Here is a 20,198-nt window from a genome sequence, read left to right as displayed (position 1 = left end):
CAAAATGCCATTGTCTCTATATCATGAATCAATATCATGATTACATGTGGATTCTATATCATTTTTCATTCTCAACATGCAAGTAAACAAAGGAATAGTTAGGAATATAACTTCCTTTCCATATAAGTAAGCATGCCTGTTGGATCCACAATATATGATTTATTTATTTATTTTCTTTGTCCAACAACCTAGGCCATCTAGCCTTTTTAGCATTTTATGAGAATGATTGACAATTTTTTCTTAGTGGCGGCAAGATGTAAACCGAATGGCAATAGAAAAGCAATTAACTTAAAACCCAAATATATATACTGGTAGTTCATCATATGTCAAATATATATATATATATATATATATAAGATCTGCAAATTATAGGAGTTCATATATCTTGATTGATCAATTTACTACTTGTTTATACTGTATCTGACTAAGCTCTTTCATTAAGGACAACACGAGAGAAACGGGCCCTAATCAAAGGGATCCCTAGACTAGCCCTCAACAAGCCTACTTGTCGATATGGTTGAAAAACGGCACTTGTCGTGCGTACGTGTATAATACGAGTATTAAATTGAAAAATGCTAAATTCTTTATACGGATAATAATTCTGAAAAAGTAAAAAATAAAAAAGGGACAATAGCTATACCTTGGTAATGGCCTAAATGTAACGCATAATGCTCTAGACTAGTCTTATCGACAAAGGAAAATCAGGGAGAAAAATTTTAAAAACAAAAAGGCACCCATTAGATATTTAAAGAGTATAGGGACGCAGCTATACTATTTATTTTATTTAAAAGGACCTGCATAGCACCTAGGCAGACCAAATTTATTTATTTTAAAAAATAAATAAAAGAGTAATATTTTAAACACATAGTCGCGCGGCTATACTCTATAAATACCATAATATGAATTTCTCTTTTTTAATTACTTTAATTATTACTTATGTTTTAACTATTGTTTACTTAGGGAATAATTAGTATTTAAGAATTTTATTTAATTCAAAAATTTTAAAAACTAAATACTATTTATTAAGTAATATAATTTATTTATTAAAAATTAAAATATTTAATACTATTATTCACTAGAGAAATAATAGTTAGAGCATAATTACTAATGAAAGTAATTAAATCAGGCTAAGATATTTATTAATTACTAAAAAGAAATTTAAAAAAATTTATTTGCCTAAAGATACTAAGTTTATATTTATTTTTTTTAAAAATCTATCTCGAAGAAATTTTGTTGGGTATAGCCACCCGGCTATACTATTTATATATATTTAAAAAAGTACCCGTTGAGCTCTAGGCGCCACGTGTCAAACATGTAAAGCCTCTTGGCTATACTATTAAAAAAAATAAATTGGAAAAAGGAGTATAATTTATATATATATTTAAAAAAGAACGCTTTGCACCTAGGTGCCACTAGTCAAAAACAGTAAAGCCGGCCGGTTATACGATTTTTTAAAAATTAGGAAAAATTGAATATAGCGCACGGCTGTACTATTTTAAAATAAAAAATAAAAAACAGAGTATGGCCGGTCGGCAGTACTATTTTTTAAAAAACTGGGTATAAGTTGAAAAACCGAATATAGCAGCGCGGCTGTACATTCATTCATGGTTAGATGGGTTGGGTTGGGGGAAATTAAGCGGGTCGAGTTAAATGGGTTGGCCGCCGAGCCCATTATTTGGGTCCAAAGATAACATACTACTACGTTCTCTCCCTCTTCGTACTTCGCTCTCTCCCTCTTTATCTCAGCTCGAAGGAGGGCTTTGCGTCGCTCGCCTTGCCTCGCCCTGTAACGATACTCTGCAAGAAACCCCAATCCCGATTCGCAATATCATAAACCTGTTTGTTTTCCCATAATCCAATTCATTAGGCTCTTTTTCTTGATAAATTTGATTACACGGCATTGTCCTTGATGTTCAAGATATTAAGAAATTAATTAAGAATGGATAGGGACGAAGATGATTTCGTGTTCTACGGAACACCGATAGAGCGTGAGGAAGAGATCATCAGTCGTAAGAAGAAGGCCGTTGCCGAGGCCTCTGGTAACCTACGTACTCTCGTTCCTTGGAAGCAAGAGGTATTTGCTCTGCTCGCCTGCTATATTCTATTTTGCTCCTATTTATTTTCTATATGTTGTTTGGTTCCTGAGAAAACTCGAGACAGTGAAAAGAGTCGAGAAAAATGTATGTTAAGTTTTGGAGACTTGAGTTTTAATATCACTTATGTTAGCTTAGAAGGATTGGTAGGAAATGGGATCAGAAAGAGTTTGACATTCGTACTTACAGTAGCTTGTCTGGTAAATGAGGAAGTTTGAAAAGGAATTTGAGACTTACTTTAGATAACAAGCTGCAGATTGAAATGACCTGTTTTCCCTTTTGAATTTGAACATTGAAGATGATAATTGGCTCAACACATACAGTGAAATACTGCCAAGTGATTTTGGGGATGCCAAATGATGCCATTTTAATTGAACTAATTTAAAGAACTCTAATGAGACATATATAACTTACTCTGCTTGGAATTAAGTCCTAACTAATTTACAACGGTTCTGTTCATTGATTCATAAGAAGGATGCCTTGTGTGTGATGATGTTTAACTAATTTTGTAATTTTTTGTCTCCAGGTTAGAGACGAAGAAGGAAGAAGGAGATTTCATGGGGCATTTAGTGGAGGGTTTTCTGCTGGCTATTACAATACGGTGGGCTCAAAAGAGGGTATCATTTTTCTTTCCTTCGAACTAGAATGTGTGATCCCTTTTCTTAAGAGTTTTCAAGGGTAGCTAATGGTTTAAGGGATGTGAAACAATTCTGCAGGGTGGACACCACAGTCCTTTGTGTCATCCCGGAAGAACAGAGCTGAAGTCAAACAGCAGAACATTTTGAACTTTTTAGATGAAGATGAAAAAGAAGTATGTTTTATTTTGGCTTTGACTTATTAGTTTTATTTGAATCTGTTTCAGTTATATGTTTCAACTTTGTGAATATGTTACGAAAATTGTCAATGTTGGAGTCATGGTGTTTGAAATGTGTCAATAACGTGTATGCATGCTTGTTTCATGTTTAGTAATTCGATTTGTCTAATATGAACTTTACTTTGAAGGGAGTGAAAATTTATTGGTGGGAAACATACCTTTCCAAAATTTAGTTTCAAACATTTGAATGATTTTCATTTACTTAGCAAAGAGTATAATGAAAGTAGGAAATAAAGTAATTTTCATTCTTATGTAATGTTGACTGTTCTCTAGCTCTTAAAAAACTGAGGTAGTACTTCTATTGAGGATTACTGCAAATGAGGAAAGCATAGACCTATGAACTTAGGATTTTTGAAGTTGACAGAAGGTGATGTTCCCTTTGAGATAATTGCAACATTAGGTGGAAGTAAAATTGCTTTCGAACTCTAACTCCAAAAGATGGCGAAGGTGTTTAAGCAAAGGATTACTCAGTTGAAGATGTGATTTGATGTCATGATTCATGGGGAAAGTTCCTTTTATTTTTGTGTCTTTCATTGTAAAAAAACTGTGATCCTTGTAAAAATTATCGTCAGTATATTTTGCTCATTTTAATTTGGTAGAGAATGTTGTTGTGTATCCTGTCACACATTTATTAGTAGTAATCTGTGCATTTTGTGTCAAATGAGATTCTGGAACTGGTTGATTCAGTAATATGATTTTACTTTAAGATTCCAAATCAGCTTCATGGTTCTTCTTCTTAACATTTTAGGAACTGGAAGGCCAATCTTTGGGGACGTCTTTGCAGTTTGATACTTTTGGATTTACAGCTGCAGAACTTGCTCGGAAACAAGCTGAGAAGGAACAACAAAAAAGGTGAAGTATGGGTTATTTGTAATTCTAGTTTAATAATTATTCATTTAGTCGACTTGATGACAGTAATACAAGTTGGGCCATTTGGATGAAAGTGATAAGGTTCTGGATGCTACTTATTCTTGTATCCTAACCTTATCGTTGAGTGTTGTGTTGCTGAAGAAAATTAAATTCTTTGGGTATGACCGATGAGGTCGTTTAGAGTCTTAACACCCACTCTCTCTTGGAAATTTTGTGGTGAGAGTAGAATGTAGTAGCATTTTTTAGTTTATTTCTGCTTAAAGGAATAAAATTTATTATCACATTTTTATTAGATTTGCTGGTTAAAGGAATAAGATTCTTGTCTCAAGTTCTCAACATGGACAAATAGTTAATTATCCATGCATTCTAGTGATAAATATATTAAATGCTCTGGTGTTCATCAGTCTAACTCTTAACTTAGTTTATGGAGATGTGATATCCAGCATCTTCTATCATGTGACAGAAAAATGCGGATCTTCAATTGCTTGCCAAATTAAAAATTAAAGTGCATCCTAATTTGTTTTTAAAAAAAAATATCTCTCCACAATATATTAGCTTTATTCTTGTTACTTTACATGGTCGGTGGTCCATATGGTGAAATGTTGCACCCATTGTTTTACATTTGTTTTCACATTTTCTCAGCTTGGTGCATAATGAGGATGAATGTTATGAGTTGTATCCTTTTAACCTTTTTTTTCTCTTCATTTTTCACTCCTAAAGGAGTTTCATGCATGGTTTTCTGACTTTTTTATATCTCTTTTTTTTTGTTTTTTTGTTTTGTTTTTTTCATGTAGGCCATCAGCTATTCCTGGACCTGTTCCTGATGAATTAGTTCTTCCGTCCACAGATTCTATAGGTTTGTTTAAGTTGGGTTACTTATTAAAGTAGTGTTTCCTTTGGTAGTTGCACATCTTTTAGCCTCTACTTGCTGGTTTTTGAATAGGCGTAAAGTTGCTGCTGAAGATGGGATGGCGTCATGGTCGTTCAATCAGGGATTCACATACTAATAAATCATATGGTATGTTTTGAAAAGGATTAATTACTTGTAAAGGAATATGTTACATTTCTTACTTTTTAATTTACATATATGTGATGATGGAACTTTCACATGTTTTAGATTTTGTTAAGCTGAAAGTCCACACCACTTCTATGATACAGCTTCATCTGATTTCTCTTTAGTTGAGGTATTTCTTTCTTGGCTTAAAGTCTTAAACTATTTCTTGGCCTCGTACAGATGCTCGAAGGGAAGCTCGAAAAGCTTTCTTAGCATTTTCTTCCAGTGATGCAAAAAAACAGACTGCTGACCCTGAGTCTGTTCCTGGCGAACTTGAGAGTTATATTGATCTGCCTGCGAGTGATGATGTTCAATCTTCAGAAAGCACACCTGTAAGTAATTTTTCTTTGCTATGTCAGTCATTATTTTGTTATTGTTTTGGGTTTCCATGATTTTCAGGATATCCTTCCCAGTAATGGAAATACCACATTGCTACTGCAACATGCTAATCTGGAGCCTGTAGTGATTCAATACTTTCTATATCTTTTTTCAATTTCAAATTTTGAAAAAAATAATGGTGTTTCAACAATGGGATCACATTTTCTTTTTATTCTGTTGGATTTTCTCTGTGCCTCACATCTTTTCCTTCAGGTTTATGTACTCTACCCAAAGCAGGACCTTCACGGATTAGGTTTTGATCCTTATAAACATGCTCCTGAGTTTAGAGGTATGTGATTATTTGTAGAAAACTCAGTCATATTTCTACGAGCAATCTAATGCATCCTCCTGATAACTATTTTTTAATTGTTTATTTTCAGAAAAGAAAAGGTCACGCTTATCTGATAATAAGGGTATTGGATATAGAAGTGCCCTTTCGATGGATAATAATCTTTTTGGTTTCAAGTGTAAGATTTACGATTCAGTTAAAAAGCTTTCTTTTTGGCCTTATTATCTAGGGCTCTGCCCCCTCATTGTTTTTATTAGATTGTATGGATTGCTTTGTCTCAACTTATGATTGATTTGGCTTGTTATTCATCAGCAGGAAAGGTTGCTCCTGGTTTTGGAATTGGAGCACTTGAAGAACTTGATGCTGAAGATGAGGATGTTTATGCCTCTGGTTAGTGTTCTCGTCATGAATAATCAATCTTATCTTCTCAGTAACTAATAGATGCTATAGAGTTGTTGGATTCATTGGATAGAATAAGTTCTTTTCTTTTGTGCTGTCTTTCCCTATTATGCTTTCTGGGAGAGACTGCTGAGATGTGATTAATGCTTTCCTTTCCCCTTAATTCAGGCCACAGATTGGTCAATTGATTATATTTTTAGTTGCATGATTTCCTTCAGTTTGTGATCTACTGAGGTAAATAGTTATAGTTCTATAGTGATTCGATCTGTTGGTGAGATTCATTTTGGGCTAACCAGGTTACCTTTTTGTTGAAATATTATTCATTATTTATGCTCTAGTTTTTCCAATTGTATTGTGCAGGTTATGACTTTGAGGAGACTTATGTTGAAGATATTGATGAGCCTTCAAGATCAATCATGGAGGACAAGCAAAAGTCAGTTCGAAAGGAGCCAGGTGTTCTCTCTGGATTTAGACTTGCATTGAATTCTGACTACCAGCATGAACGGTAATTAGGTTTTAGTTTTATGATGCATATGAGTTGCCACTCTTTTTTATTAGTTTATATGCATGTGAATATGCTGAAGAATTTGATCCTCCTGCATGTTTTAATATGAGTCCATTTTGAAATTAGTTATGCTGTAAATGAAATATATATTTTTTTGTTTTTCTGCTTGTTCATTGCCGAATACATAACTGCTAACTATTACACTGGGATTTGTTCCAGATTTGATCCTCCTGTGGTTCCAAAAGATTTTGTACCCCACCATAAATTTCCGGGGCCTCTTGAGACTGGCTACAAGCTTGGAGATCCTGGTCCCCCAGAAGTCCCTCCTCCCGAGGACAATAATCTGAAACTTTTAATTGATGGGGTTGCAACTCTAGTAGCTCGATGTGGTAAATTGTTTGAGGATCTCTCCAGAGAGAAAAACCAGTCAAATCCTTTGTTTAGTTTTCTAGTTGGAGGGAATGGCCATGATTATTATGCAAGGAAACTGTGGGAGGAGCAACAGAAGCGAGGTGATCACACCAAGCAGAAATTGGATGTTAAATTGTCTCCACACATGCAGAAGATGACAGCAGAGAGCCGTGGACAAATTTTAGGGGAAAGGCCTTTGGAACGAAGCGCCAAAGATTCAAGTTCATCTGCTACTTCTGCAGATGCCATTCAGCTTCAGTACAATCTTTCAGATACATTTACTAAACCTGCATTACATGTGAGTACCATGCATCTTGCTTATCTGCTTTCTCAAATGTTTATGTTTGTATGTTTGTTCAAATCCATATTGTAATTTATTGGCTTTTGTTTACATAGACATTGCTTTAGCTACCAATCATTTTTTAGATTTTTATGAGCGGTTGTTACCTCAAGGAAAGTTTCGATTTCTTACTTTGTTTTATGTGTCGAATCTAGGGTGAGATGCTGGAAGCTGCAAAACCCTTCAAAGAGGATCCTGCGAAGCAACAACGGTTTGAGCGGTTTCTCAAGGAAAAGTACCAAGGAGGACTTCGATCTACCGAGTCTGGTGGGGCTAGTCATATGTCAGAAGCAGCTCGTGCTCGTGAGAGAATGGACTTTGAGGCTGCGGCCGAGGCAATACAGAAAGGGAAGTGGAGTAAAGATAGCAAACTCTCCACATCACAGTTTATGGAGTATTTATCTTCTGGAGGCATGCAGTTTACTTCTGGGGGATTAGCGGTATGGCTTCAATGTGTGATTTTTAGGTTTTGAGTTTGTAGATGTGGGTTCAGATTGGTTTCTTAATAATTTGGTTTCTTAATTTTTGAAAACAGCAAGCTAAAGATACTCAAACTGAAAATTCGATCACAAAGGAAGTTCACTTAAAACGGAAAGAATATCAATGGCGTCCTTCACCTATTTTATGCAAACGCTTTGATCTCATTGATCCTTACATGGGGAAGGTATAGTTGCATAATTTCCTCTATAACTCCTGTTCTGTTTCTTTATATGCATTATTCACTTTGTAAACCTCTCTCTCTCTCTCTCACACACACACACACACACACACACTCAAAACACTCAAACTGGAGCCAAGAAGTACATCTCTCTAGTATTCAGTTTATCCATTAGAAAAGATGTACACAGTAAATACGTTTTCCTTAACACCATACCTTAAAGATATGTTATTGCCACTTGCAGCCACCACCTGCTCCACGAATGAAGAGCAAAATGGAAACTCTAATTTTTACATCAGATTCTGGAAAAGACACAAAAGCAGAAGAAATTGTAATTGCAAAGGGAGTATCATTCCCTGTTGCTCAATCTGATGCCCAAGGACTAAGCAAAGATGTAGCTGACAAGGAAAGTGAAGTTGAGGTTGAAGCTGAAAATGTTGAGAGGCCAGTTGACCTTTACAAGGTGCTTAAACGGGAATTTTTTTATTTATTAGTACCTTACGAATTCACTTCTTTCTTCTTGCATGTTGCGGACTGCAAATAAATCACACCAAAAAAGTGCCACCCTATTATGTTGTAATTGGAAAACATTCATGAATCTTCTTCACCATTATTTGGACTGTTATGAATGATTAAGCCAAGAAAAGAGCTCTCGGGTACTAAGTTGAGTGAAGTCACTCTTTTCTTCTATGCTCCTTGATAAGTAATGCTTGCATGCAGCTTGGATAGAAGATCTTAGGTTTGTGTCAGTTTCTCTGAAATGTGAGATTGCATCGACTTAGTTTATTTTAATTTCTTTTTGGTGTCTGACATTTTGTTCTACTATTATTCATGCGAATTATTGTAATTACCCATAATTTTGTTGTGAGCTATTTAGATCAGAAGACGCTTGCCTGTTCTTATATATTGGTCAATGGTCATACATCTCTGTTTACTTTGTTGGGGAAGAAAAGGGGGTAGGGGTGAATTTTAAGTGTTTGTATTTTCTCACCTCATAATCCAGTGCGCTTCATGTTTTACATGCATATGCTATATGCAGGATATGCCTCATATTAATCTTCATTTCCGTGTGCAGGCTATCTTTTCTGATGATTCAGATGATGAAGAGGATACCTCTATTCACAACGAAGTGGGCCATCCAGAGAAGAAGGGTGAAGCAGCTAATACAACATTAAACCGTTTGATTGCAGGTGACTTTTTGGAATCCTTGGGTAAAGAACTAGGCCTAGAGGTTCCTCCTGAGCTGTCCTCATCAATGAACAAAGTCGGAAATTCTGTGCCTCCCAAAGGAACTGCTACTGTTAATTCTGTAGATTCTGATATCCTGCGAGTTGATAATGTGCCTTCTTCCAATCATGAGATTCTGCACAGCCAGGAGATTGCTCGAGATGGTCCACGTGGAAATATTGAACCTGTTAATGGTAACTCAGCAAGAAGTAATAGCAAATACACGGAGACTGGGTCTTTCGGTAATCAATTTGACAAAATTATTTTGGAAAAGGCAACTCAAGAGGATAGGAAGGCCAAAACACCCTCAAGGCGGCACCGGAATTTGAGCAGCAGTCCATCATCAGAAGATGAAAGGAGTAAAAAGCGCTCTGGGCGACATCGGCATAGACACAGTGATTCAGATAGCGATTCATCCAGTGATCACCGAGACCGTCACCGTTCTCGTTCTAAAGGGAGAAGGAAAGGATCTTCTCGAGAAAAGAGCAGTAGTAGTAGCAGAAAACACTCGAAACATCACAAGCATAGAAGCAGAGACTCCCCGGAGAAGGAACGTTCAGAAACAAAGAGAGATAAGCACAAAAGGAGGGGTTGAACATAAAGTCCTATTTCCTTGGCACTGCAATGAAACTATTGCTATCGCTCAAACATATCAAAAAATATTCACAGAAGGAACATCATAAAAGATGGAATGTCAGTTTGCATAGGTTTTGGGATGATGGCCTGGGTGACAGCATATTTTGTATGGTTCTGTTGATTGGGAAACTTTGTTTTGTTGCTCCTTTTTGGACCATTTGATTGTAATTAGATTTTGGTTGATGAAGTGTAGGATGCATTTTGCATTATCTGAGATGTTAATGACAACATATACACGATTGTATGCCTGCCTGCCTGTTAGAGTTTGATACATTACTGCAGTTGGATGTAATATTCTGAGCTAATATAATGTACGGTTAATGAGCCTATTAGCGCAATGAGAAATTTTCTGTTACTCTCGCTCTTATTTGAAAAAAGCAAAGCATTAGGCTGATCATTATGGACATGTGGGCTGGTCTTGTTTGACCCTTCCACCACGCGGCGTCACGTTTCTGATAATTTTGATTAACTCTATGATCTGTCATTTAAGAAGTACGTCATTTGTCTTCCTTCTGACATATTTTTTTTATTTTAAATTCCTTTTCCTTGCCTAAATATTTTATCCACGGGAATATATTTGGGTCAGTTATTTTTCCAGAGATCCATAATGGCAATAATTTGTTTTCCGAGTTGCATATTAATTTTCGTTAATTTTGTACGCCTCTTTATTGACCTTCTAGAAGGCTTGGTCCGTACGCGAAGTTTTTCTCATACTTGTAATTTATAGTCTTCTTTAGCGATTGATATTTGTGTTATTCTTATATCTTTTTCTTGCATTTGACAAAAAAGTCGTTCTGATTTGGTTTGAGATAGCGTTTTAAAGGGTGGAAATCATTCTTAATTTGATTAAGTGGTTGAGTAGCTCCCATGGGAAGCCCATTTCCACTTTCAAAGTTTGGCGATTCCAGCTACAAGTCAAACTTGGCAAGCTAGTCATCCTGCAGCCACTTAAAAAACAAAAAAATCAAAAGCACTAGTGAATCAAGGTTCAAAACCTTTTTGTCCTGTTTCACACAGTCTCCAAATATGAAGTGGAAGACTTTGTGAAGTTTGATTACAAGCTTCATCATTGAAAATCTTGTTTTGCATTTTTTTTCCTTTTAGGACATTTCTATTTTGGCTAAAAAACTTTTCTTCTTACTGTTTCCAGATCACTCTATTTTTGGGTTGGTTCCTCTTGGCCTTTCTTGGGGTAGTTAGCTGAAGTTCCTGTTTTGCTTTTCTCAATCAGTCAGTCTTTGGTCTGTTTCTTGGGTGACTGAGTTGGGAATTGGGCAACTTTCTGAGATTTGTTCTCATCCCACCACCAGCCAGCTGGGCTCTGGTTCAAGAAGTTGCTAGGCAGTGGCAGGCACTAAAGCATCTTGGTCAAAAACTGGTTGTTGGGTTCGTGGGTGGATTGATCAGTTGTTCAATAGAGTGGGAGTCATTTTCTGTGTTTGCACAATTTACGTGGTAAGTGTTAGCTGCAGAAAATGGGTGGTGGTAGAAGAAAGAAGCAGCATTTTGGCAGAATCCATGCCTTCTCCTGTGGGAAAGCATCATTCAATGGCGAGCATTCACGGATTGGAGGTCCTGGCTTCTCACGGGTAGTTTACTGCAACGACCCTGACTGCTTGGAGGCCACTGCTCACAGTTATGAAGGCAATTATGTTAGAACCACTAAGTACAGACTTGCTACATTCTTACCAAAAGCACTGTTTGAGCAATTCAGAAGGGTTGCCAATATATATTTCCTCATCTGTGCAATATTGTCTTTTACACCACTTTCTCCTTACTCTGCTGTCAGCAACGTCGTCCCTCTCGTCGTTGTGATCGGAGTTACAATGGGGAAAGAGGCTGTTGAAGATTGGAGGCGCAAAAGACAGGTAAACTTTCTTATATCAACACCTTGTTTGATGCATTTGTTTCTGTATTTGACTGTATTTACTTAGTGCTATTATAGAATTAGATTAGTAACCAAGGTCTTTAAAACTTCTATCAGGATATTGAAATGAACAACAGGAAAGTTAGGGTGCATCATGGTGATGGAGTTTTTGAGTATACTAAGTGGAGGGATTTGAAAGTTGGGGATATAGTGAAGGTGGAAAAGGACGAATATTTTCCTGCTGATCTTATCTTACTTTCATCAAGCTATGATGAGGCACTTTGCTATGTAGAGACCACCAATCTTGATGGGGAAACTAATTTGAAATTAAAACAAGCACTGGAAGCAACTTCTAATCTGCATGAAGACTCGAGCTTCGATAATTTCAAGGGTGTAATCCGATGTGAAGACCCAAATGCAAACTTGTACTCATTTGTAGGCAGTCTGGAGATTGAAGAGCAACCGTACCCTCTTACGCCTCAGCAGCTTCTGCTTAGGGACTCCAAGCTACGAAACACAGATTTTGTGTATGGGGTGGTAATCTTCACAGGTCATGACACAAAAGTTATGCAAAACTCAACAGCTCCACCTTCCAAGAGAAGCAAAGTTGAGAGGAGGATGGATAAGATCATCTACTTCTTGTTTTTCCTCTTAGTTTTGATGTCATTTGTTGGGGCTACTGTCTTTGGGGTTACAACTAGGAAAGACCTCGAAAATGGAAGAATGATAAGATGGTACCTCAGACCAGATGACACCACAGTTTACTATGATCCGACGAGGGCACCAGTTGCAGCAATTTTGCAATTTTTAACAGCCATTATGTTGTATAGTTATTTGATTCCCATATCCTTGTATGTATCAATAGAAATTGTCAAAGTTCTTCAGTGCACTTTCATAAACCAGGATCTGCACATGTACTATGAGGAAACTGACCAGCCAGCCCTAGCCCGTACTTCGAACTTGAATGAAGAACTTGGCCAAGTTGATACTATACTTTCAGATAAGACGGGAACATTGACTTGCAACTCAATGGAATTTATCAAGTGTTCCATTGCTGGGACTGCTTTTGGGCGTGGAGTTACAGAAGTTGAGAGAGCTTTAGCCGGGAGAAAAGGCTCATCTAAGTCATCTTTAGCTGAAGAGGTGACAGAAGAAGAGAGTCATGTTGAAGACTTGACTGAAGCCAAGTCATTGATAAAGGGCTTTAATTTTAGGGATGAAAGGATCATGAATGGCCATTGGGTTAATGAGCCTCGTGCAGACATAATCCAGAAGTTTCTACAGTTACTAGCTATCTGTCATACTGCAATACCTGATATTGATGAAGAAACCGGAAGAGTATCATATGAAGCTGAATCACCAGATGAGGCAGCTTTTGTGATTGCAGCAAGAGAGCTGGGGTTTGAATTTTATAAAAGGACTCAAACAAGCATCTCGGTGCATGAGTTGGATCCCATTTATGGAAGGCAGGTTGAAAGGTCAGCTTCTTGCACTTGGACTTTTACTAATCTGGATAAAATAACTGTACTATATTCTCTGTTCTAACATGTTTGGGGTTTTTTATTTTTTATTTATTTTTATTACTGCAGTTTAACCGCTATGATATATGTTGTTCTGAAGCTATTGTTGAGTTTTTGTCAAATAAATATTTTAAGTGCATACATTTTTTTTTTGTTCTCAGAGCTTATAAGCTTTTGAGCATACTGGAATTCAGTAGTTCTAGAAAGCGGATGTCTGTGATCATAAGAACTGAAGAAGGAAAGATACTACTGCTTTGTAAAGGTGCTGACAGGTTTGTAAACTTATTCCTCTCTTGAAAGTGTGTGCCAGAGTTCATTTTACTGTGGTGCTCCTAATTTCAGAAGTTGACTAAACTTAGACAAACATGATATTTACTTGTTTATCCCACAAGCAGTGTCATGTTCGAAAGACTTGCAAAGAATGGGAGTGAGTTCGAAGAGAAGACTAAGGAACACATTAACGAGTATGCTGATGCTGGTTTGAGGACTTTGGTACTTGCATATCGTGAACTGGATGAAGAAGAATATGTTGAATTCAACAAAGAATTTACTGAGGCCAAAAATTTGGTTAGTTCAGACCGGGAGGAAATTGTCGAGCAAGTTTCAGAGAAGATAGAGAGGGATTTGATTCTTCTTGGTGCTACTGCAGTTGAAGACAAACTTCAAAATGGGGTGAGTTTTAACTTACATTACAGTGAAAAAATGACTCAGATACTTGCATAAATGTGTTGTAAAGTCTTGGTTGTCAGCAAAACTATTACTGCATTGCTTTTGCTTCTAATTACTACATATTTTTAGCTCCCAAGCAAACCAAACATTAGTACATATTGGTTTGTTATGTTCAGTAGTTAATACAGGTAATGACTTTGTTGGAGATTTGTATTTTATTCAAGACTAAATTTCATTTTTTTTGTTCTTTCTGTGCTGAATAGGTTCCTGAATGCATTGACAAGCTTGCTCAGGCTGGAATTAAGATATGGGTTTTGACTGGAGATAAAATGGAGACGGCAATTAATATTGGGTATGATTTGTGACTGATTTGTATCAGTAGATGGATTCCAGTATAGAAGCATTTCTCACTGTATACCTTTTCATTGTTGTTGCTCCTTCCAGATATGCATGCAGTTTGCTTAGACAAGGAATGAAACAAATAGTAATAAGCTCAGAGACTCCAGAAGTTAAAGCATTAGAGAAGGTGGACGATAAGTCCATGGTTGCCAAGGTAAATCAAATTTCTTATGGGATATTTGTTTTTCCTTTTGTATTGGTTGTGCACTAAAGGTAGTTGATAGGAAGGGCGAACTTAGGGTTATAACAAATCTCTAGGATTGTCCCTTTCACTTCAACAATAATTGTCCACTATACAAATAAAACAACCATGGCAGAGCATATCACTTGCACGGTTGCACCTAGGACCTTTTTTTTGGGTTATCTAGTACATTTCTAGACACTTGTTTTGGTCACTGCATTGATGCTTAACTAGGACTTTTAGCATGCTAGTGTTTAAAACTGTTATCTCCTGGCTGATAACTGTCATGCTGTGGGTGTTTGATGAAACCTTTCTGATTTTTTAGGCATTGAAGGAAAGTGTTGTCCATCAAATAAATGAGGGAAAGGCTTTGCTCACTTCACCAGATGAGAACTCTGAGGCATTGGCTTTGATTATTGATGGGAATTCACTCGCTTATGCCTTAGAAAAAGATGTCAAGGACCTCTTTATAGAGCTTGCCATCAGTTGCGCATCTGTTATATGCTGTCGTTCATCTCCCAAACAGAAAGCACTTGTAAGTTCCCCTCCCCCGAAATAAGTTCCAACACGTGTAAACCATTTTCTTAGTCTATGATTTTAAAAAGAATCAAGTCCAAAATAGTTTTATTTAAAATAATGCAGGTTACAAGACTGGTAAAAGAGAGAAATGGCAGCACAACTCTGGCAATTGGTGATGGGGCAAATGATGTTGGAATGCTTCAAGAGGCAGATATTGGAGTTGGTATCAGCGGTGTTGAAGGAATGCAGGTAAATTCTTAACAAGTTGCACCACGTGTTTTTGTTGCATCATGAGTTACTCCCTTTTGAAATTTTGTTTCTCTTGATGAATTCTGACTTATCCTTTCTGCCAACCCAAAATTTCAGGCGGTCATGTCAAGTGATGTTGCAATTGCACAGTTCTGTTTTTTGGAGCGCCTGTTACTTGTACATGGACATTGGTGTTACAGAAGAATCTCATCAATGGTAAATTCTTTTCTTCATAAAATTTGAATTTTAGCTTTTCATGGTATTTTATTTTGTATTAACCTGTGATGGATCTAGAATCTTTTGTGGATTCCATCATTCGTGCTAGACAACTGTTAAACCTCAGAAGCTTAGTTATTAAGAAATGATCTCACGCTAACACACTGCCTCGGGTGCAATCCCATCCTGCATGTGGAGAGGCAAAGAAATGCAGACTCCTTATATTTAGAATATAATGTTGCTTTTTTAATTTTAATGGTCTCAGAAAAGCTGAAATGATTGACATACTCCTTTTCTTTTTTGACAGATATGCTATTTCTTCTACAAGAACATTGCTTTTGGCTTTACTATTTTCTTCTTTGAGATTTATGCTTCATTCTCGGGACAAACTGCATACAATGATTGGTATCTGTCACTATATAATGTCTTCTTCACATCACTTCCGGTAATTGCCTTGGGAGTGTTTGATCAAGATGTCTCAGCCAAGTTCTGTCTCAAGGTGGGTCCATGCACTTATGCCTTTTATTTGTCATTTCATGTAGATGGAGATTTTGTTTTCTTCATAGGAGCTTATTTCACATCAGAAATAATTGGTTAAAACTGGATATGTCCTGTGTCCATACCTAATATCATATGATTATATGCTGATCTATAGTCTCTCTTTGTCTTGTTTCAATGTTATAGTTCCCTCTATTGTACCAAGAAGGTGCACAAAATGTCTTATTTAGCTGGCTCCGGATACTTGGATGGGCAATGAATGGGGTAGTGACTGCTACCATAATCTTCTTCTTCTGCCTTGTGGCAATGGGTAGTCAAGCTTTTCGTAAAGGTGGGCAAGTTATTGGCTTCGAAATCTTTGGGGCCACGATGTACTCATGCGTTGTATGGGTCGTGAACTGTCAAATGGCACTATCCATCAATTACTTCACATATATTCAACATCTCTTCATCTGGGGTGGCATTGTGTTCTGGTATATTTTCCAGTTGGCATATGGAGCCTTGGACCCTGACATATCAACCACTGCCTATAAGGTTTTCATTGAAGCCTGTGCACCAGCTCCATTTTATTGGCTTCTCACTCTATTTGTTTTGGTCTCTTCCCTCCTACCATATTTCACTTATGCAGCCATCCAAATGAGGTTTTTCCCCATGTATCATCAGATGATACAGTGGATAAGAACAGACGGGCAATCAGATGACCCTGAGTTCTGTCATATGGTGCGCCAGAGATCCATAAGACCCACAACAGTAGGTTACACAGCCCGCATTGAAGCGACATCTAAACGCTTTGAAGAGAAGCTCGAGGGCCTTTAATTTTTCACATTCTCATCATAAGATAATGTACATTATTTCCAAAGAGGAGTTTTTTCTCTTTTACATATTGATTTAAGAGTGTCTTGTAGTTGTGCTCCATGACAAGCAAATGTGTCCCAGGAATTAAGGTTTGTCCCTCCAAGTTTTTGCTTAGGATATTTCTATGTCTATAAGCTCCAAAACTGTTGCTTTGAATTTTGGAGTTCATGTAGAGAATAGTCTGGTCAACCTATTGTATCATGTATGATGTATCAGATGTACCATAACTCACAATAAGAATTTTTTAATATTTTTTTATTGTATCTTCTAGCTGATGCTATTGCTTCCTAAATGACCATATTACAATCTTTCTCTGCTTTACAAACTAAGAAAACCTCTTCAGCAGAACAATGTATTTCTTCTGTGAAGCCATTCTTCTTTGGGCATCGTGGTCCCAAATCCAAGAAAGCGAAACTTAGAAGCACCACAATTCAAGGAAGTTTGAAGCAAAGAGGACTGGTTAATTTCACAGGAAAAGAAAATTAAGAAAAGATATCCAAAAGATATGTATGAATGCCATTGTGCATAAACAAATCTATAAACAAATGCAGGTTTCAGATTAATTCTATAAACAAATCTAGAAAAGAAAGGATTAGGTCCTCCTATCACCAAAAATAAAAAATAAAAAAAATTATGTAGGCTAATTTGGATCCCTGTTCATTGACAAGGGACTCTTGTTCAATTATTTGTAAACATAAAACTAATAGCAACAAAATTATCCAATGAAATGTATTGGAGAAAAGAAAAAAGTACTCAGCATATTAGTTTGGTGGTCAGAAAAGAAAAGGAAAAAAAAGAGTCTATAATCTAAGATTAGTCAAGCAGATGAGAAAATTTTCTTTTTTCTTCGCGGGATGATGCAATGCAATAGAGATTAACATGTTTACAGGGCCAAAACTATAGCATGTAGCAGGAACCTCTGGTCATGAGGGAGCAAGGCCTAGAAAACTTGAGGCTGACTTTGCCATTATGGTGGCAAATTCATTAAAGCTAATGACACCATCTCCATCTGTATCAGCCTCTTTGATAATCTCTGTTAGCTCCTTATACGTTAGCGGCTGACCCATTTTGGCCATGGACCCTGCTAGCTCTGCTGCAGTTATATATCCATTACCGTCACGATCAAAGGACCGAAAAACCTCCAATAGTTGCTCTTGGTTTCCCAAAATTTCTTCATTCATGTCAGGCAATATAGCACTGACCAATTCATCAAATTCCACGGAGCCATTTCCGTTTGAGTCCATGTTGGCTAGCAAGACATGGATTTGGTCACCTGAGGGCTTGAGGCCTAAGGACCGGAGGAGGGCAGCGAGCTCCAAAATGGTGAGGCTGCCATCTGAGTCCATGTCGAATCTTGCAAAGATTTCTCTTAACTGGTTAAGTTGATCAACTGCTAGTGCAGGCATTAGTTTAGTCCTATATTAACAACAATGACAACTAATAATATGACACAATCTACACAAAAATGACAAGAGAGATTGAAACACAATGTGACAATTGTGGTGCAGCAGCAGGAGGAGGACGAGGAGGAGAAGGAGGTGCTGAATGTGTTTGAGAGAGAGGGAGAGAGAGAGAGAGAGAGAGAGAGGGTGTGATTTTTTGGGTGGTGATTGAAAATTTGAAGGCTAAATATGGTGTGTGGAGACACCTAAGGACAGGAAAATGAGTCGGTGGTTTCGTTTTTGCCTTTTTTGTCTCACGCATATGGAACGGAAGGCTCTCTTTTCATGCGTGCCTACTTCCTACTTCTAGGAAGGAAGCTAAATTTTGGCCTTATATTCTGGCATTGTCTTTTAAAATTTTGCCCCGGTTTCTTGGTAAGATCTGAATTATATTTCACATTAAGTTCTTCATTTCTTTTCATTGAATCAATGCACCTTAATAAAAAAAGGAAAAGATTAATTGAGGAGGGAAGGAGGGAGGGATATATATTTCCTTTGGTCAAGTGCAAGGCTGGATCCCATGTACAGCTCAGCTGAGATGGCAAAATTCCCAACAAATGATACCAAAAGATTTTCACATTCAAATATATCAATCTTATGATCAAACAAATTTCCCAGCTGATCAGCAGCAGAGAGTGGTCGGTTATTCTAAAATGGTACATGAATCATCTCCCTAGCTATAATCTCCACTTACAACAAAAAACACGTACACAAAGTTGAAAGTTGTGTTCAAGGCTGTGGTGGAGGAACCTCTTCACCTTGTTTAACCTTAGGATCCACAATCACCTTTAGATTTGGTCCAACTTCCAGATCATGATGAGAAACCATGCACTGCAGCTGCCTGCACTTGCGCTTCAACCACCCTGCACAGCTAGTCCTATGCCCATGGTTGATGCTCTCCAATGGCCTCAGTACCGTCTGATCACGACTCAACTTCCGCCCCAAAACGCACGACAGAAACGCAAGCACCGTTAGGACAGAGATCACTGCAAAGAATGGCCCAATGGAACCAGAACCAGATGTAGAAGAAGAAGAAGAAGAAGATAATGGCACGGCTTGCGGATAATTACTGCTCAAGCTTTGTCCTGCTGGCTGCTGCTGCTGCTGCTGATCAGGCAGAGTTTGTGATGATGTTTCCATGGCTCTTGTATGTCTATGTTGTGCTTTGTTTTTGTTGTAAGAGTTAGATGATAAGCTAACACATTTGCTGCCCTTCCCTGTCCATAAGTGCCAATGCCTATGAGTGGAAGACAACGTGGAAAGGGCTTAAAGCAGTGGCTTTCTTTTCATCTTCTTTATCTTTTCTCTACTTTTAGGATGTGGAGTTTGCTTTGCTTATACATGGCCTCATCAACAAAGCAGGCTTATGCGTCATCCTGTTCCTGTACAGATAAATATAGAGATTCCTGTGTTAAAAGTGAATCCCATGTCATGTGGTTAGCTTAATGCTTCTCATCTTTTTTTTTTTTCTTTTTTTTTTCTGTCAAAAAGGCCAAGAACAAAAGAAAACCTTAAACTCCTCTCCACTCCACCAAAGGTTAACTTAATCTTAACACTAATACACATCTTCATGGGATCCACAAATACAAATAGCATAATCAAACGTTATTGAGTTCTTTTTTAATTAATACAAGCGAGATTCTAAACTACTCTTTACATGAACTTGTTTATCGCTTGTACTAAAAACAAAAATAATAAATCCAAATAATGGAGCCCAAAAGAAAAGAAAAGTGACTCCAAAATAGCCCCAATTGCATAATTTCAGGCCCAACTTAGCTTTGATGACATTAATTTCAGGCCCGACGGTTTAGACGGCTTTGGGCTGGAGGGATTATTGGCTTCAGTTCGCATGTACGATCTGAGCTGTACAAGCTGTGGGTCCCACTAAGGATTCAACATTCATGGATGGTTGAGATCATTCGCATGAGCTAAATTACGAAGATGGAATATCAAACGATATCCGAACCCCATATGGTCATTTTGCAAACAAAATGAGATTGTCCTCGGACGACATGTCGTTCCCATACGTCGTTTTGTCCTTCATTGGTG

The 20,198-nt window shown here is 37.3% G+C and overlaps 4 protein-coding genes across 4 annotated transcripts; 2 read left to right on the top strand and 2 right to left on the bottom strand.

The window, feature by feature from the left end:
• LOC18777309 (G patch domain-containing protein TGH) lies at window positions 1,691-10,089 on the top strand. The gene is made up of 16 exons (XM_007210341.2): window positions 1,691-2,074; window positions 2,620-2,710; window positions 2,810-2,904; window positions 3,716-3,819; window positions 4,632-4,693; window positions 4,781-4,855; window positions 5,072-5,223; window positions 5,483-5,558; window positions 5,650-5,736; window positions 5,871-5,948; window positions 6,318-6,462; window positions 6,682-7,171; window positions 7,369-7,653; window positions 7,749-7,877; window positions 8,116-8,334; window positions 8,947-10,089. The coding sequence occupies exons 1-16, from the start codon at window positions 1,940-1,942 to the stop codon at window positions 9,691-9,693; spliced, it is 2,970 nt and encodes a 989-aa protein (XP_007210403.1). The 5' UTR covers window positions 1,691-1,939; the 3' UTR covers window positions 9,694-10,089.
• On the top strand, window positions 10,593-16,965 carry LOC18777526 (putative phospholipid-transporting ATPase 9). The gene is made up of 11 exons (XM_007210429.2): window positions 10,593-11,602; window positions 11,719-13,079; window positions 13,283-13,393; window positions 13,517-13,793; window positions 14,054-14,142; window positions 14,235-14,343; window positions 14,696-14,905; window positions 15,013-15,138; window positions 15,256-15,354; window positions 15,662-15,853; window positions 16,039-16,965. Exons 1-11 carry the CDS (start codon window positions 11,210-11,212, stop codon window positions 16,666-16,668), a joined length of 3,597 nt encoding a protein of 1,198 aa, XP_007210491.1. The 5' UTR covers window positions 10,593-11,209; the 3' UTR covers window positions 16,669-16,965.
• Window positions 17,028-18,590, bottom strand: LOC18777431 (probable calcium-binding protein CML15). The gene has a single exon (XM_020564123.1). The coding sequence runs from the start codon at window positions 18,111-18,113 to the stop codon at window positions 17,631-17,633; it is 483 nt and encodes a 160-aa protein (XP_020419712.1). The 5' UTR covers window positions 18,114-18,590; the 3' UTR covers window positions 17,028-17,630.
• On the bottom strand, window positions 18,697-19,472 carry LOC18777859. The gene has a single exon (XM_007210560.2). The coding sequence runs from the start codon at window positions 19,287-19,289 to the stop codon at window positions 18,879-18,881; it is 411 nt and encodes a 136-aa protein (XP_007210622.2). The 5' UTR covers window positions 19,290-19,472; the 3' UTR covers window positions 18,697-18,878.

Source organism: Prunus persica, chromosome G5, assembly GCF_000346465.2.
Source record: "Prunus persica cultivar Lovell chromosome G5, Prunus_persica_NCBIv2, whole genome shotgun sequence".
Taxonomy (NCBI): Eukaryota; Viridiplantae; Streptophyta; class Magnoliopsida; order Rosales; family Rosaceae; genus Prunus; species Prunus persica.
This window is presented reverse-complemented; position numbering and strand designations above follow the sequence as displayed.

Excerpts from the sequence above, each read along its gene's own strand:
- LOC18777309 (XM_007210341.2), top strand. The coding sequence starts at position 1,940 with ATGGATAGGGACGAAGATGATTTCGTGTTCTACGGAACACCGATAGAG. Across the intron at positions 4,694-4,780 it reads TCCGTCCACAGATTCTATAG|GCGTAAAGTTGCTGCTGAAG; the intron begins GTTTGTTTAAGT and ends GTTTTTGAATAG. Across the intron at positions 5,559-5,649 it reads ACATGCTCCTGAGTTTAGAG|AAAAGAAAAGGTCACGCTTA; the intron begins GTATGTGATTAT and ends GTTTATTTTCAG.
- LOC18777526 (XM_007210429.2), top strand. The coding sequence starts at position 11,210 with ATGGGTGGTGGTAGAAGAAAGAAGCAGCATTTTGGCAGAATCCATGCC. Across the intron at positions 14,344-14,695 it reads ATAAGTCCATGGTTGCCAAG|GCATTGAAGGAAAGTGTTGT; the intron begins GTAAATCAAATT and ends CTGATTTTTTAG. Across the intron at positions 14,906-15,012 it reads CTCCCAAACAGAAAGCACTT|GTTACAAGACTGGTAAAAGA; the intron begins GTAAGTTCCCCT and ends AAAATAATGCAG.
- LOC18777859 (XM_007210560.2), bottom strand. The coding sequence starts at position 19,289 with ATGGAAACATCATCACAAACTCTGCCTGATCAGCAGCAGCAGCAGCAG.
- LOC18777431 (XM_020564123.1), bottom strand. The coding sequence starts at position 18,113 with ATGCCTGCACTAGCAGTTGATCAACTTAACCAGTTAAGAGAAATCTTT.